This window comes from Argentina silus, assembly GCF_951799395.1.
Source record: "Argentina silus genome assembly, chromosome: 12".
Taxonomy (NCBI): domain Eukaryota; kingdom Metazoa; phylum Chordata; class Actinopteri; order Argentiniformes; family Argentinidae; genus Argentina; species Argentina silus.
The window spans coordinates 8,266,040-8,280,025 of NC_139666.1; the positions used below are offsets into that span (position 1 = coordinate 8,266,040).

Below are 13,986 nucleotides of genomic sequence, written 5' to 3' on the forward strand. Positions count from 1 at the left end.
ATGGCTGCTCTGACTCAGGTGATTTTTTATTTCATTAGAAACTTTCTCTCCGATGGAGGAGGAGGGGAAGAGGGGGCGGGGGGGGGGTGTGAGGGGGGACTGGACCCTTTTTTTCCCTTTTCTCTAGACTCTACCGTGCTTTGTGCATTCGTCTGGGTGTGATGAATGCATCAGGAGCAAACAGCCCACGCCCACGGTGTGTCTCGTTCTATTCGGCCCCCTATTTACATTCATGATTGCGCCGGGACCTTTGCATCTTCTGTAGTCTAGAGGTATGTGTTGTGTTGTTGAAAAAGAAAAAAAAGGTAGATCCAGCCTCCCATTGAGTACATTGGCTTAAAAAAAAAAAAAACCCAGACGGTGTTTCTGTATTGAGCCCATTGTTCCATGTGAGACGAGCTTGTGCTTGAACACCGGTTATATAATTGCCGCAATAAAGGAGTCTAGAGCAGCCATTTGAAGAGGTTATAGAATGTATGAAGGTAATGGCTGTGGACACTAATGGTTGATTTAAAGCTATTAAGGCCAGGGGGCAGAAATGAAATGAGGGATTTCTCTTCAGTGCTTTGAACTGAGCTCCTGCTGTTTCTAATCTTACATATGTAGCTGACAGGGAACCAAGTGTGGGTCGTTTGCAAAGCTCGATAATGTGTTAGTTAGCCCATTAAAGTCCTCAGGTCTGGGCGATGTTAGTCATCATGCAAGGCAAGTATAGTCCAGCCAGCCACCTCCGCTGCCGTTTTTCTGTTTTCATTGATGTGAATCTAAGCGTCTGTTAGTTCTGGGTGTGAATAGTTGTGATTAGACAGGGAGGTGTGGAATGTTTTGATTGGCCTACATGGCTCTGGGCTCTGTGGACAGGGCTTCACCAGAGAGCTCCAGTGTTCATTAGCAGGGGGTGATGGGGGGGCTTGGCAGTGGTTCCCGAGTGCCGCAGGTGTGTTCCACGATTCCACCATTCCACCGTTCCACCGCCCAGTAATGAAGTTGAGCAGCTGTCAGTTTGCCCTCCGCTGTCCAGGGCTGGGTGACTGACAGGACCAAATCAAGACTGTCAGTGCTGCATGCTTCTCCTCTGACAGTCTGCTCTGGGATCAACAACACACACACACACACACACACACACACACACACACACACACACACACACCTCAACATACCACAAAAACAGTTCAAGTAGAAAGAATGTAGAAAGAAATTCAAATCATTACGATGACCTACACTTGAATAGCCTATGTGTATAGCATAGGCTTGGGCTGAATTCTTTTTAAATTCCATCAATTCTGGTGAAATGAAGTGAATTCATTCATTTGCATGACACAATTTCTATTGAAAATAAATAAATATATATATATTAGTGTCTGGCTATGCAGCTCAATTGTATGAGCTCTTTACATTCTTCTGCAAAATGAAAATAAAACGGTTTAAGAATTTGAATTGAATTGGTGTTTCAAAACACTTCTTGAATTGATGGAATTTAAAAGTTTAAAAGAATTGAAAAGGACTTTGTCCCTGATACACTACTGAATGCGTTCTTTCCTTCCCCAGGAGCCTGCTCCGATGACAGAAGACCTACTGGAGGAGCAGTCTGAGGTGCTGGCCAAACTGGGCACGTCAGCTGAGGGTGCCCACCTCCGTGCCCGCATGCAGAGCGCCTGTCTGCTGTCGGACATGGAGTCCTTTAAAGTGAGAGACACACACACACACACACACACACACACACACACACAGAGATACAAACACACACACACACACACACACACACAGATACAAACACACACACACACACACACACACACACACTGCCGCCAACCAGGCCGTCTGACTAGTGACTGGCACAGGAGCCTATTAGTGTTCTCCGGCCTCTCAGTCAATGTGTCAGACTACAGGGCGTTTGATTTGATCCTCACAGTCTAGCTCTCTCAATGACTCAGTGGAAGTCATACTAATTGCATCGTCAATGAAGCACTGGTTTTGTATGAGGAACTGTGACGTGCCTGCATGTGGACGTCTGGAAAGAGGCCTGATGGAGAGAGCACATTTTGTATTTTCCTTTTTGGAAATATTTCAGCTCACTTGAATTATTGAATGCTAGTACTTGATGTTGCGCCAGGAAAATGATATGGGTTAATACATACCCCCCAAAAGCTTGTGTGAACAGATGAATAGTAACACACAGATGAAAGCCTAGTTTCCAGAAGTTGTTTGCTTTTTAAGAGTCAAAGCAAGGCCATGTTCTCCATCATACGGACAGAAATGCATATTAAAACAGAGTGTCTGCTTTTTACATTTTTTCCGAGTCCTTCAACAGAAACCTAATGATGATTCTTAGCGTCCTGTCATGTAGTGCGCAGGTGAAGTGAATACACTGCGTTTTCTGCTGAGTGGGATGTTACTTGCCAACTCCAAGCTGTTAGATACCAGAGGATCAGAAGGACACCATCTTTGCGCTAATCTAAGGGGAATTCAGACTCCGCCCCCTGCTTTCCCAGGCAAACGCTGACAAATAGCATTCACCCATGCAGTCAGTGGGGGTAGAGCGCAGCGCAACTTTCTTTTGGTGCAGCATTACCATGTTCTATGTTTAACTGGCCCACTAAATGCTCTACTTTTTAAGTATTTTCTCGGCCTCTTCTCCTCTCCGCGCTGCCACAACAGCCGATGTGGGAATGCGGGAGAGGTTGAAATGAGAGAAAGAATCCTGTGTACTCAGGTATTGCGGTAAATGGCCCCCTTAGCCAAGAATGGCCTCTAAATTTAGCGGTAGCCGTGCCTGTAATTGTGCTTAGCCAAGCATAATGTGGCATTTTGGCTTTAATTACCTACTCCCCTGTGGGCGCAGAGCAGACAGGATGGCTATGATGAATGGTGGGACTTAATAATATGACAGCAGCCTATAGTTGCATCCAGCAACAGCCCCCTTCTCATTTTCTATACCCCCCCACCCCCCACCCCCCCAGCCCCCCAGCCCTAGCATATCCAGCAGCAATACCCTAGCATCAATCCCCCCCCCCCCCACTTAGGTATATGATGGCCTAGCATCTGGCAGCCCCTGTCCAATATACCCTCAATACCCCCCCCTCCCCCCCCCCCTTCCTGAGGGGGACAGCAGCAGCAGCAGCAGCAGCCTCCCTCCTGCCCCCGGGGCTGTGGAGAACTCCTGTCTCACTATTCAGGGTTAGTCCTCCTCATCAATCCACTGAGCTGTCTCCCTGCTCGAAAAAACTCCCATCATTTCCTCCCCCGTATCTGCCCCTCTGCCAGGATCCTAATTAATTATCCCCAGTGTGAATGCAGGAGAGAAAGTAGTAAGAACTAGGAACACACACCAGCGAAAGGTCACACACGCACGCACGTACACACACACACACACACACGCACACACACAAACAGACACACACAACACACACACACACACACACACACACGCACACACACAAACAGACACACACAACACACACACACACACACACACACACACACACAGAAAGTTTCGACTTGTGCAATTCGTCAGCCGGTTGGATCATTTACAGAGGAAGTTAGAAGACATTGAGTCATTCTGCAGTGTGTCTCTGCCTCTCTGTCTGTGAGTCAGTCCTCTCCCCTCCTCAGTGGCCCTATTATCAAACTCAACACCTGACTGAGTCATGGGCTGTCTTTGTCAGACAGACAGAATGTAGATAGAGCTGTGGAATGTGGACGGAAGCGTGGCTTGATGTCATCACACAGTCGGGATGGGCAGTGGTGACGTGCCTCTGTGCTTTTCTGGCAGCCGACCTGTGGAACGAAGTTGTTATCACTCCTGCCAGGGTTGAGGAATTCAGGAGACGAATTTTAATTAAGAATTCATCAACGCTTGAAAAGTGACATTATTTTCACCTCGGAAATTGAAATGGAATTGACCCCCAACCCTGACCTATACGACCCCAACCCTGACCGAAACCCCCCCCCTACTCCTCCTACTCCTACTCTGGGCAGCAAACCCTGTTTTTAGCCTCTGTGATTGACAGAATTGAAATGGTATTAACCCCACTACTGACCTCTACGTACACCTACTACTACTTGGCAGAATCAAACCTATAGGTCCGTATTTATGTCTTCTGCTTCTAGGCGGCGAACCCTGGCTGCACCCTGGATGACTTTGTCAGGTGGTACTCCCCACGGGACTACGTGGAGGAGGAGGTGGTGGATGAGCAGGGGGACACAGTGATCCAGGGCGCCCTGAGTGCCAGGATGAAGATCCCGGGGAACATGTGGGCAGAGGCGTGGGACACGGCCAAAGTCACGCCCGTTCGCAGGCAGAGGAGGCTGTTCGACGACACCAAGGAGGCTGAGAAGGTAGGTTAGGGTTCTAGAGCTGTCGGAGAGGCTCTACTTAGGGTTAACCCTGTTCTAGAGTGGCTTTACTGTAGTGTAGTGGACTAGAGCTGGCTGAGAAGGTAGGTGAGGGTTATAGAGCTGTCGGAGAGGCTCTACTTAGGGTTAACACTGTTCTAGAGTGGCTTTACCGTAGTGTAGTGGACTAGAGCTGGCTGAGAAGGTAGGTTAGGGTTCTAGAGCTGTCGGAGAGGCTCTGCTTAGGGTTAACCCTGTTCTAGAGTGGCTTTACTGTAGTGTAGTGGACTAGAGCTGGCTGAGAAGGTCTGGGTTTCTGAACTTTGGTCGAAGGGTTCTCATTTCTAGTGGGAATCCAGCACATCCAGGTTATGGTCCAATAGCCACACGATCGTACACCCATGAAACCCTATTGACACTGTATCCTAAAGGGTGTATGCTAGGTTGGATATTGAAGCTTAACCCCAGTTAACCCCAGATATTGAAGCTTAACCCTCATAGACAAACCTATGATAATTCACTTTGTATAGTAGCGTACCTTCTCTCACTTAAACACAGCTTCCATCGCTTTACATCCACAGTACTTTTAAAGGGCGGTGAATGAGGTTCATAAAGTTCCCATTTTGGAACTGTGTCAGAGGGGGTGCCATTGTTGGACACCTGGGCTCAGTGAACCTGGAGCCTCACCTGCAGTCCACAGAGCTGCTACTGATACCGGTACTGCACTGATCCTGGCCAGTGCCCAGTGGCCCAGTGGCCAGGCGGTACTACCACAAGCTGCCCGCCTGTCCCCCTTTCAGCCAATCACCATGCGGGGATCCTAGAAGTGGGTCAGGCCCTGCGGTGTCCGTGTCATGGTGTCCCCTCCCCTGTCCCCGGTGCCTGGTCCCTGTGAGTTTAAACTGAGTTCAGGGGAACCTTGCCCAGTCTTGAAGGTTGTCATCTAGGCCTGCTCCGTCCTTCATCCGTCTGCCTGCGACACACACACACCGCTCTTTGGGGGAAACTCCAGGTGCAGGATTTAGTTTGGAATTAATTCGCTGATTTAATTTTTTTTTCCAGACTTTCTTTCTTTTTTTTTCTTTTTTTTTGCTCCAGTAAGTTGTCCTCCTAGGAGTCGATGAAAGAAGTGCTTATGTATTCACAGTCCTCTGATTGCAGTCAAGATCATGGACACAACGAGGTCAACTGGTTACAAGAGCATTGTGTCTCATCCTTTGCTGTTTCTATCCCTCTCTGCGTTGCTGCTCAGGAGAGCCTGAAGGGTTCGCCTGTTATTAGGGACGCCAAATCAGATTGGAGCCCCAGAATCTCATCACAGACTCAGCCAACATAACGAATGACCCTCCACTGTATAAAGAGCATCATTAAGATGCAGCGCTGCCTCTCCACGCTACAATTGCGTTTATGCGGCAGAACCCATAAGTCAAAAACAAGGGAATGAACCAGTTAGGCTTCGAACAATGCCTTTTGAAATGTCAAGTACCTTCCTGGGTTCATGACAACCTCCAAAATCATAATGGGTTTAGGAGAGATAGAGGGGGGGGGGGAGGGGGAGAGGGAGAGCAATCGAGAGAGAGAGAGAGAGAGAGAGAGGGAGGGAGGGAGGGAGAGAGTTTATTTAGAGTGTGTTTTTGATATTCCTCCCTCAGGTCCTGCACTACTTGGCAGTACAGAAGCCGGCAGATCTCACCCGCCATCTCCTACCCTGCATCCTCCACGCTGCCGTCCTCAAGGAGAAGGAGGAGGGTGAGTGCCAGTTCACTGCCAGCCCAGTTTCCACCCTGGTGCCACCCCTGGTGCCAGCCCAATGCCACCCTGGTGCCACCCTCCGGTGCCAGCCAAAATCAACAGATCAATGAAGCTACACTTTACCCTCAAGAGGAATGTATGGGCTGGTTTCCCAGACACAGATTGAGCCCAATCCTGGACCAAAAAGCATCTTCAATAGAGATTTGCCACTTTGAGTGATACTGCTGGCTCCATCTAGTGCTCACTCTAGTCAACTCTAATATAAACTATTAGATGCTCTGAGGACACACTGTCCCATAGGCAGGGCTAACACGACACACTTCCACAGCTAACATTATGAGAAACAGGCTCATGCATACTAGTGCAGGTCCCAGGCACAGCTCCTGGGTAGTAATGACCGTGTTTAAGGTACATCTCACTCTTTCTCTCTCTTTCTTTCTCGCTCTTTCTTTCTCTCGTTTTTCTCTCTTTTTCTCTCACTCCTTTCTCTCTCTCTTTCTCTCTCACTCTTCTCTCTCTTTCTCTCTCTCTCTCTCTCTCTCTCTCTCTTTTCTCACTCTTTTCCTTTCTCTCTCTTTCTATTTCTCTCACTCTTTTCTCTCTCTCTCTCTCCCTCCCCCCCCTCTCCCTATACAGAGTCAATGGAGGACATCCTCTCAGTAAGGAAGGCCATCCAGCAAGCCACCTCTCATGCCAGTAAGCTGCTTCGCCATCCCAACGCTGACTACAAGAAACTAGAGGTGAGTGAAGGGGGAGGGAGGATGGAGGACATGGCTGGTGTGTGTGTGTGTGTGTGTGTGGGGGGGGGGGGTCATGGGAAACACTGTGGATGCCCTCAATACCACGCTTACAACCTGAGCCAGTCCTGCACGCTTCCTGTGCCTCTGTCAACATCTTTTACTCTACACATGATGTCATATCGCACACACACACACACACACACACACACACACACACACACACACACACACTCTATCCACGCCTCAGGCCTCATCATGAAGTCAGAGCAGCTTCAAACCCCTACGCCCTACCCCCTAACCCCTTCCCCCTACACCCTACGCCCTAACCCCTACCCTGACCCTCCACCCACTGTCTCTGCTCCCTCTGTGTTGGCAGGATGTCATCAACCAGCTGATGGCGGTGGAGACGGTCATCGCCCGCGCCCGCTCGCTGAAGGCCAAGTTTGGCATCGGGAAGGGCGAGCAGGGAGAGGACGCGGAGGATCTGGAGAGGTACAGCTTTAGGCCAACGCAAACTACACCCTGGAAGATAATGATCTCACGAGTAGAGCTTGACTGAATCTGCTAGGGCTAGAATTTGAACAAAAAAACAAACAAAAAAATTCAATGAAATATTTGAAAAGTACCTGTGGCGATTCATCAAAGCAAACCAACTGTCACGGAACGTGAATCGTTCCGTTTTATTGATCAGGTATGCAGACAGTGCTGTGTAAATGTATTGATTAGAGAGAGAGAGAGCTTCCCTGCTGATTCGGTGTGGCCCTTCTTACCAGAGGAACAGCAGGCATATTCTATTCATCCCTCCTCTCCTCCTCTCCTCCTCTCCTCCTCTCCTCCTCTGTTGTTTTTCCGTGCCCTCTCCTGTGTACCTTCACCACCCCTCCCTCTTTATTAATATCACAAGCATGCTTTCTTTTTTATCATCTGCCCTTCCTTGGGGGAGGGGGAATGCTAATAAATGTTATTATTATAGGTAAACCTACTCAGAGAAGTCATTTGAATAGACTGCAGCAGTGGGGTATGGTGATGCCCCCCCCCTCTCTATCCTCCGTAGCACATAATATTAAAGCCCCACCACTGGTCTCCCCAGGCCCATGCCTGGGTCAGGTTGTAATAAGAGAGTATAATGTGTCCTTTTGTGTGTGTGTGTGTGTGTGCGTGTGCATGTGTATGTGTGTGTATTGTACCATTCAGAGGGAGGTCTGGAGCCCCAGGTGCAGGCAGCCTGCTGTAGGCTGATGGAGGCAGACAGGGAGAGGTTATGTCAGGTTATGTCTATCCCCTAGTGTTCATTAGTCCCAGGGGCCTGGTTGAGGCCAGTAAGCCCCATCAGGAGAGCCAGCCCTGGGCCAGGCTCATTAGGAGGACACCCAGGGCTGGCCTGGAGCATCAGCCTCCACCAGCCTCCTCTCTCGAATACAACCAGGCTGTCTCACAGTTGGGATGGGGTGTCAGGGGAGGTGGATGTCGGGTAAGGAGACTGTAGCTTCACATTTACCGCAGTGTCTGTGCCAATGTCTGTCTGTCTGTCTGTCTGTCTGTCTGTCTGTCTGTGTGTGTGTGTGTGTGTGTGTGTGTGTGTGTGTGTGTGTGTGTGTGTGTGTGTGTGTGTGTGTGTGTGTGTGTGTGTGTGTGTGTGTGTGTGTGTGTGTGTGGCAGCATGCGTTTGTGTTATTGTGTGCAGCAAACACTTCAGAAACATTTGTGTATGTACATGCCAGCTAGGTGATACCCCCCTGATTTGACCTCCCTCTCCCCCCGTCTCTCTCTCTCTCTCTCTCTCTCTCTCTTCATCTATCAGGTTTGTCAGTTCTCTGTTGGAGGAGCCAGAGGTGTCAGTTATAGGAGCAGGGCGCGGCCCAGCCGGGAGCATCATCCACAAGCTGTTTGTCAGCTCTCAGAGGGTAAGACTCTCTCTCACACACACACACACACACACACACACACACACACACACACACACACCCTGTCTCTCTCTCTCTCTCTCACACACACACACACACACACACACACACACACCCTGTCTCCCTCTCTCTCTCTCTCACACACACACACACACACACACACACACACACACACACACACACACACACCCTGTCTCACACTGTTACCGTTACCACCACTGCCACCCAGAGCATGTGCCACCCTGTTTCCCAGGGGGGGGCTTCTCCTAAACACGGGCATCACAGGGTGTCACACCAACATCCGCTCACCTGCTGTCGACCAAACAGCCCAAACAGGCCGGCCAGGAGGGAAATGTTCCCCCCGACTGATCACCCAGCCCTGAGGGGCTCCTGTTACATGCCTGGGTAACAAGCATGCTACTGCTGCTGCTCCTGCTGCTCCTGCTGCTACTGCTGGATGGTCTAGTGGGGTAGTGTAGCGTAGCTACATCACATGAAGCATACCAAGTATAAAGAAGACTTCCGTCAAGGGGCACAGTTCAATTTGAAATCCACGAAGTAATAAAGAAATCCTTTTAATAAAGAAGCAAATCACTGAAAAGCTGTGTTCTGATCCCTCTGTTATGATAAGCAGAAGCAGATGTCTGTATTGATGTCCATATTCATCTGGATATTTATGTGTGCTTGTCTTATTGATTATGCAAATCCAATAGTTTGCTATGATCAGATAAAAGGACCTTCCTTCGATAGATCACCTCCCCCCCCCGCAACCTAGGAATCCTACGAACCTGTCTTGTTCCAATGCAAGATGGTTATACAAGTGTGTGCTTGGTTTTGATACATTTGACTTCAATACATTGGTGGGATCTTAGTGCAGCCATTGAATAAATAATTTCCATAACATTCAGTTTGAGTTACATTTCTAAACAATTCACCCGTAGACGAGAGTTAATCAACAGATTCGTTCTCTGGCCCCAGACGCAGATGCTCCACAGAATAATTGCCTGTGAAAACGCAATGGGAGGGAGGGAATGAATGCTTGCCTTGGCTCTGATGTGCCTTGTTGGAGGAACAGTGTGAAAATAGTTGGATTTCTCTCTCTCCCTCTTTCTCTCTCTCTTTCTCTCTCTCCCTCTTTCTCTCTCTCCCTCTTTCTCTCTCTCTCTCAATCACTTTTTTAAACCGCAAGATGTCTGAGTGTTAAATTATAGCCTGTATGTTGCCAAGCTCTAAATAGAAAGCCAGTAATTATCCCAAGCATATGTAAATCAGGTGAAATCAGCGAATCGCATGAGGTGAGTTTCTTGGAAGAGAGAGAGAGAGAGAGAGATTAAGATGAAGACAGGAAGAAGAAGAAGGAGAACAGAAGTGAGAGAGAGAGAGAAAGAAGTCCTGCCCTCTGTTGAGCCATCTGACCCAAACCAACAGTAGAAGTGGCCCGGCGTTGAGGTTACCGTCGCTGGGTCGCTCTGAGATGTGATGCCGTCTGCTTTGGCCTGAGTGTGTACTGTGTACTCTAAGCATGCAACGCCGTGCCGACGGCATGTCTGATCTGGAGCGGATCCGAAACCCCCCTCCTAATCGCCTGTTGTGTCGTCTGTCCTTTTTTGGTCCTTCCTGTCCGTTTGTCGATGTCGTGTTTTTCTTTCTTTCCGTTCGTTCACTCCATCCCAACTGTGTGTTGTTGTGTCTTTTTGTTTCTCTCCTAATGCTGCTTGCCTCTCACCCATGTCAAGCTGGCTGACTCCAGTGATGAGGTAACCACGAGCAATCCCTCTATGAGGTGCCCCCCCCCCCCCCCCACACACACACACCCACCCATCCTGATCATTCCGCCTGTCTTACCCCGTCCGTCCCCCCCCCCTCACCTCCCCACCTCGTCCTGTCCCTCCACCTGCCAGCGTGGTTGAGAGTAGCAGAAGCAGGGATACAGACGATTATAGTCATTTTCACTCTGGTAATGGCCAGACAACTGAGCCACAGCAATTTAGAGACCTCCTTTAACAGAAAGGAGGAACAAGAGGTCCTTAAAGTGAAGCCACTTATAGTGTTTTCGCCTCCCCCTGACCATTTTACCCCCCCCACCCCATGTCCGTCAACGCACCACCCACCACCCAACCACTCTAACCACAAACTTCTTAACATAATCAGTCTTTTTTTGTTCAATGTCCATTTTCTCTCTCATTCTCTGAACCAGGGTATTCTGGGGGATATGGAGGTTGGTACAGTAGTCTAGTTTTAGTCTGCTGGTTTCAGTATGAAGATATAGAGATAGTTGGTGTATATACAGTAGTCTGGTTTTAGTCTGCTGGTTTCAGTATGAAGGTATAGAGATAGTTGGTGTATATACAGTAGTCTGGTTTTAGTCTGCTGGTTTCAGTATGAGGTTATAGGACTGGTTGCTGTCTATGGTGTAGTTTTAGTCTGCTGGTTTCAGTATGAGGTTATAGGACTGGTTGCTGTCTATGGTGTAGTTTTAGTCTGCTGGTTTCAGTATGAGGTTATAGGACTGGTTGCTGTCTATGGTGTAGTTTTAGCTTTCTGATTTCATTATGGAGGTATAGAGGAAGACGCAGCGTTCCGTTTGATCTCCCCTGGCTTTAGTTCTTAGAGCAGCATAGCTTTGTTGTATTGGAATTCTTCCAGGGTAGAAGCGTACCGTGGCCCTACCGAAACATACATTGATCTGTGAGCACGCGCGCACACACACACACACACACACACAGAATCACTCAAATTCATTAAATGTCTTTCCTTACCTTCTCTCGCCTTAGATTAGATTTTTGCAGATAGTGGGAAGGCATTTGTTAATTTGTAATCAGCTCGCTAATTTATGTAATTTGTTCCTCGTCAGTAAAAATAGATTGTGTTAATTTACTGTCGTTTCCCAGTCTAGCCACTCCCGCTTGCGCCAGCTCTGATCACTGTCAAGGGTAGTTTTTTTTTTTTTTTTTTTTTTTCTCCCCGGCTCCTCGGAGTTAGGAGAGACGGGAGACGCAGTGAGTTGTTATTTTTTCATCCGTCTCAGGTGCCGTCTCAGGTGTCACCTTCTGTTATACTCTCGGAAGAAGTCTAGAGAAGTGCAGTATGTTACTGAACTAGTACCACCACGGTCTCCGTGTTTCGGTGGGCTTTTACCTCAGGCCTACGGTCTTCACCTCCATTTTCTTCTTTCACTTTTATTTCTTCCAGATTAGTCTCATTGAGATAAATCATCTCGTTTTCAAGAGAGACCATTACATGCTGTCATGATTTTAGCCTCTCTGACCCTCTTATCTTATTTCCCGGTCTCTCCCCCCCCCCCCCCCCCCCCCCCACAGGCCGCCCTATTGGCTCCGTTAGATGAAGACAGTGGTCGTGGGGGCGGAGCAGATGACCGGAGACCGATGGGAGGTGGGGCCAGCGTGCCAGACTTCCCTCCCCCTGCGGGCCGTGAGATCCTGCTGCGGACGTGCGTCCCGCGGCCTGCTCCCTACTCCAAGGCCTTGCCTCAACGCCTCTTCTGTGTCCTGATGAGGGAGGACTTCAGGCTGGCTGGGGCCTTCTCATCCGACACGTCATTCTTCTGAGAGAGAGATAGAGAGAGATGTTAAGGATCTTGTTGTTAAGGGGGACTCGGGAGTGTGGGAGGTTGGGTTAGACATGATGTTCGATGCTCGACTTAAGCATGGCAGTGCATCCCATTGTGGGTGGAGCTGAGGGTGATTCTGGCCACTAAAGTCGTTTTCATTGGTTCATATCTGTGTTAAGTTCACACACATGACAGCTCCACCCACTTAGGGATTCCTGGACGGATCAGAGAAACACTGGCTTGGTGACCCTTTATTATGACATCATCACACTGTGCGACGCATATCAGACTGTCAGTTCATGGAGGGCTACTGTCTGTGCTGTTTAGGATCTTTTTTTTTTTTTTTTTTTCCTGTGTTGTAAAATCAATATTGATTTAATTTGTTAGTCAATTAAGTTTGGCGGTTGAGAGTACGGTATGTCCCGACCTGAAAATCTGATTTTTGAGTTATGAAAACCTCTCACACGTTTGGAACCCCAAGGATTTATCGTACCTGTTTACTTTACACGTGTTCCTGGTTGAATTGTTCATTTGGAATGATTTGTTAATTTAAACCAGCTTTATTTGATTAATTTTGTGAAATGTCGAATAGACCGTAATCAACTTGGAACTGAGCTTGGTACTGTACATCTCTTGTGTCGTCAAGGAAACATCTACATTTTTTTGTTGCGTCTCTCTGACAAAAGTATGCTTCAACGCCAGGGACAACTCACTGCAACTCCCTCATGTTGAAATGTGTCGGAGTAACCGTCTGTTAAAGTAAACACACCTTGACCCATCCCTCAGAGTGATACAGTAGTCATATATCAAGATGCTAAATTAGCACATCGTCTCCTTTTCCCTGCCATTTGGTTGTGTCGTATGCCGCTTTTTCAGTGTTGCCTAGTTATTGGTTAAAACATGGCATTTCTAGGTGCTCTACCATGATACTTTCTGTCTGTTCTGTAACCCCAGACATTCACAAGCTGACAGTTGCTCTCGTACGTACAGTATGCAGTTATTGGTTACCAAATGTAAAGCATTCCCTTACATGAATTCTTACTGATATAAATGCAATCACCATAGGTTTCCCTTCTTAGCCTAAATGTATTGAATCCTGGTTGAAAGTGCAATTACGTATGGATTATATATTGTAAAGACATAGCCTTACACTATATATTGCAGCGAAGACAGGTGTCATAGTTAATGTCGTTAGTGCTGTTTCTATGAAGAATGATGTTAAAGTGCTATTAATTGTTAAATTACTGAGTAATTTTATGGAAGTCAATGCAGACATGTCTCTACTGGGGGGATGGATTCTAACTGTGGAGCTAGCCAAAGTCTGTACATGTCAAATGTGTGTTGGTCCTAACTGTCTCCTAGTTTAGTACCGTTACTTGGGTAAACAAATAAATAAGCATTTTAATTCAACACTAAACCACCTCTCCAACTGCCTTTTTGTTGACTGTGGAGTTCCATACTATGAAGTATTAGAATGTGTTACGGTTTGATGATTATGATAAAACATGACCACATGAAAGCACTGCAGTATTCATCAGAGGGTTGTTCTGTAGCCACAGTCTTAACGGTTACATTCTCTTTAGCCTGCCAAGTGAACAGTTTCCCCATTAATACTTATTATTCTGGGCAATACTAATTTCCTGTACATAACATTAATGACAGACCACGCTCCATTTGTGTCATC

The 13,986-nt window shown here is 47.8% G+C and overlaps 1 protein-coding gene across 3 annotated transcripts in view; it reads left to right on the forward strand.

The window, feature by feature from the left end:
- The window catches only part of rab3gap1 (RAB3 GTPase activating protein subunit 1), a 26,779-nt gene extending 14,299 nt beyond the window's left edge, over positions 1-12,480 (forward strand). For all 3 annotated transcript variants that reach the window (XM_083682189.1, XM_083682188.1, XM_083682190.1), the window contains 7 exons: positions 1,549-1,686; positions 4,111-4,338; positions 5,988-6,084; positions 6,724-6,827; positions 7,204-7,319; positions 8,629-8,731; positions 12,052-12,480. In XM_083682189.1, coding sequence (XP_083538315.1) covers positions 1,549-1,686; positions 4,111-4,338; positions 5,988-6,084; positions 6,724-6,827; positions 7,204-7,319; positions 8,629-8,731; positions 12,052-12,300 — 1,035 coding nt within the window. In that variant the 3' untranslated portion in view covers positions 12,301-12,480. The remainder of the gene's footprint in view (positions 1-1,548; positions 1,687-4,110; positions 4,339-5,987; positions 6,085-6,723; positions 6,828-7,203; positions 7,320-8,628; positions 8,732-12,051) is intronic.
- Positions 12,481-13,986: the final 1,506 nt, after the last annotated feature.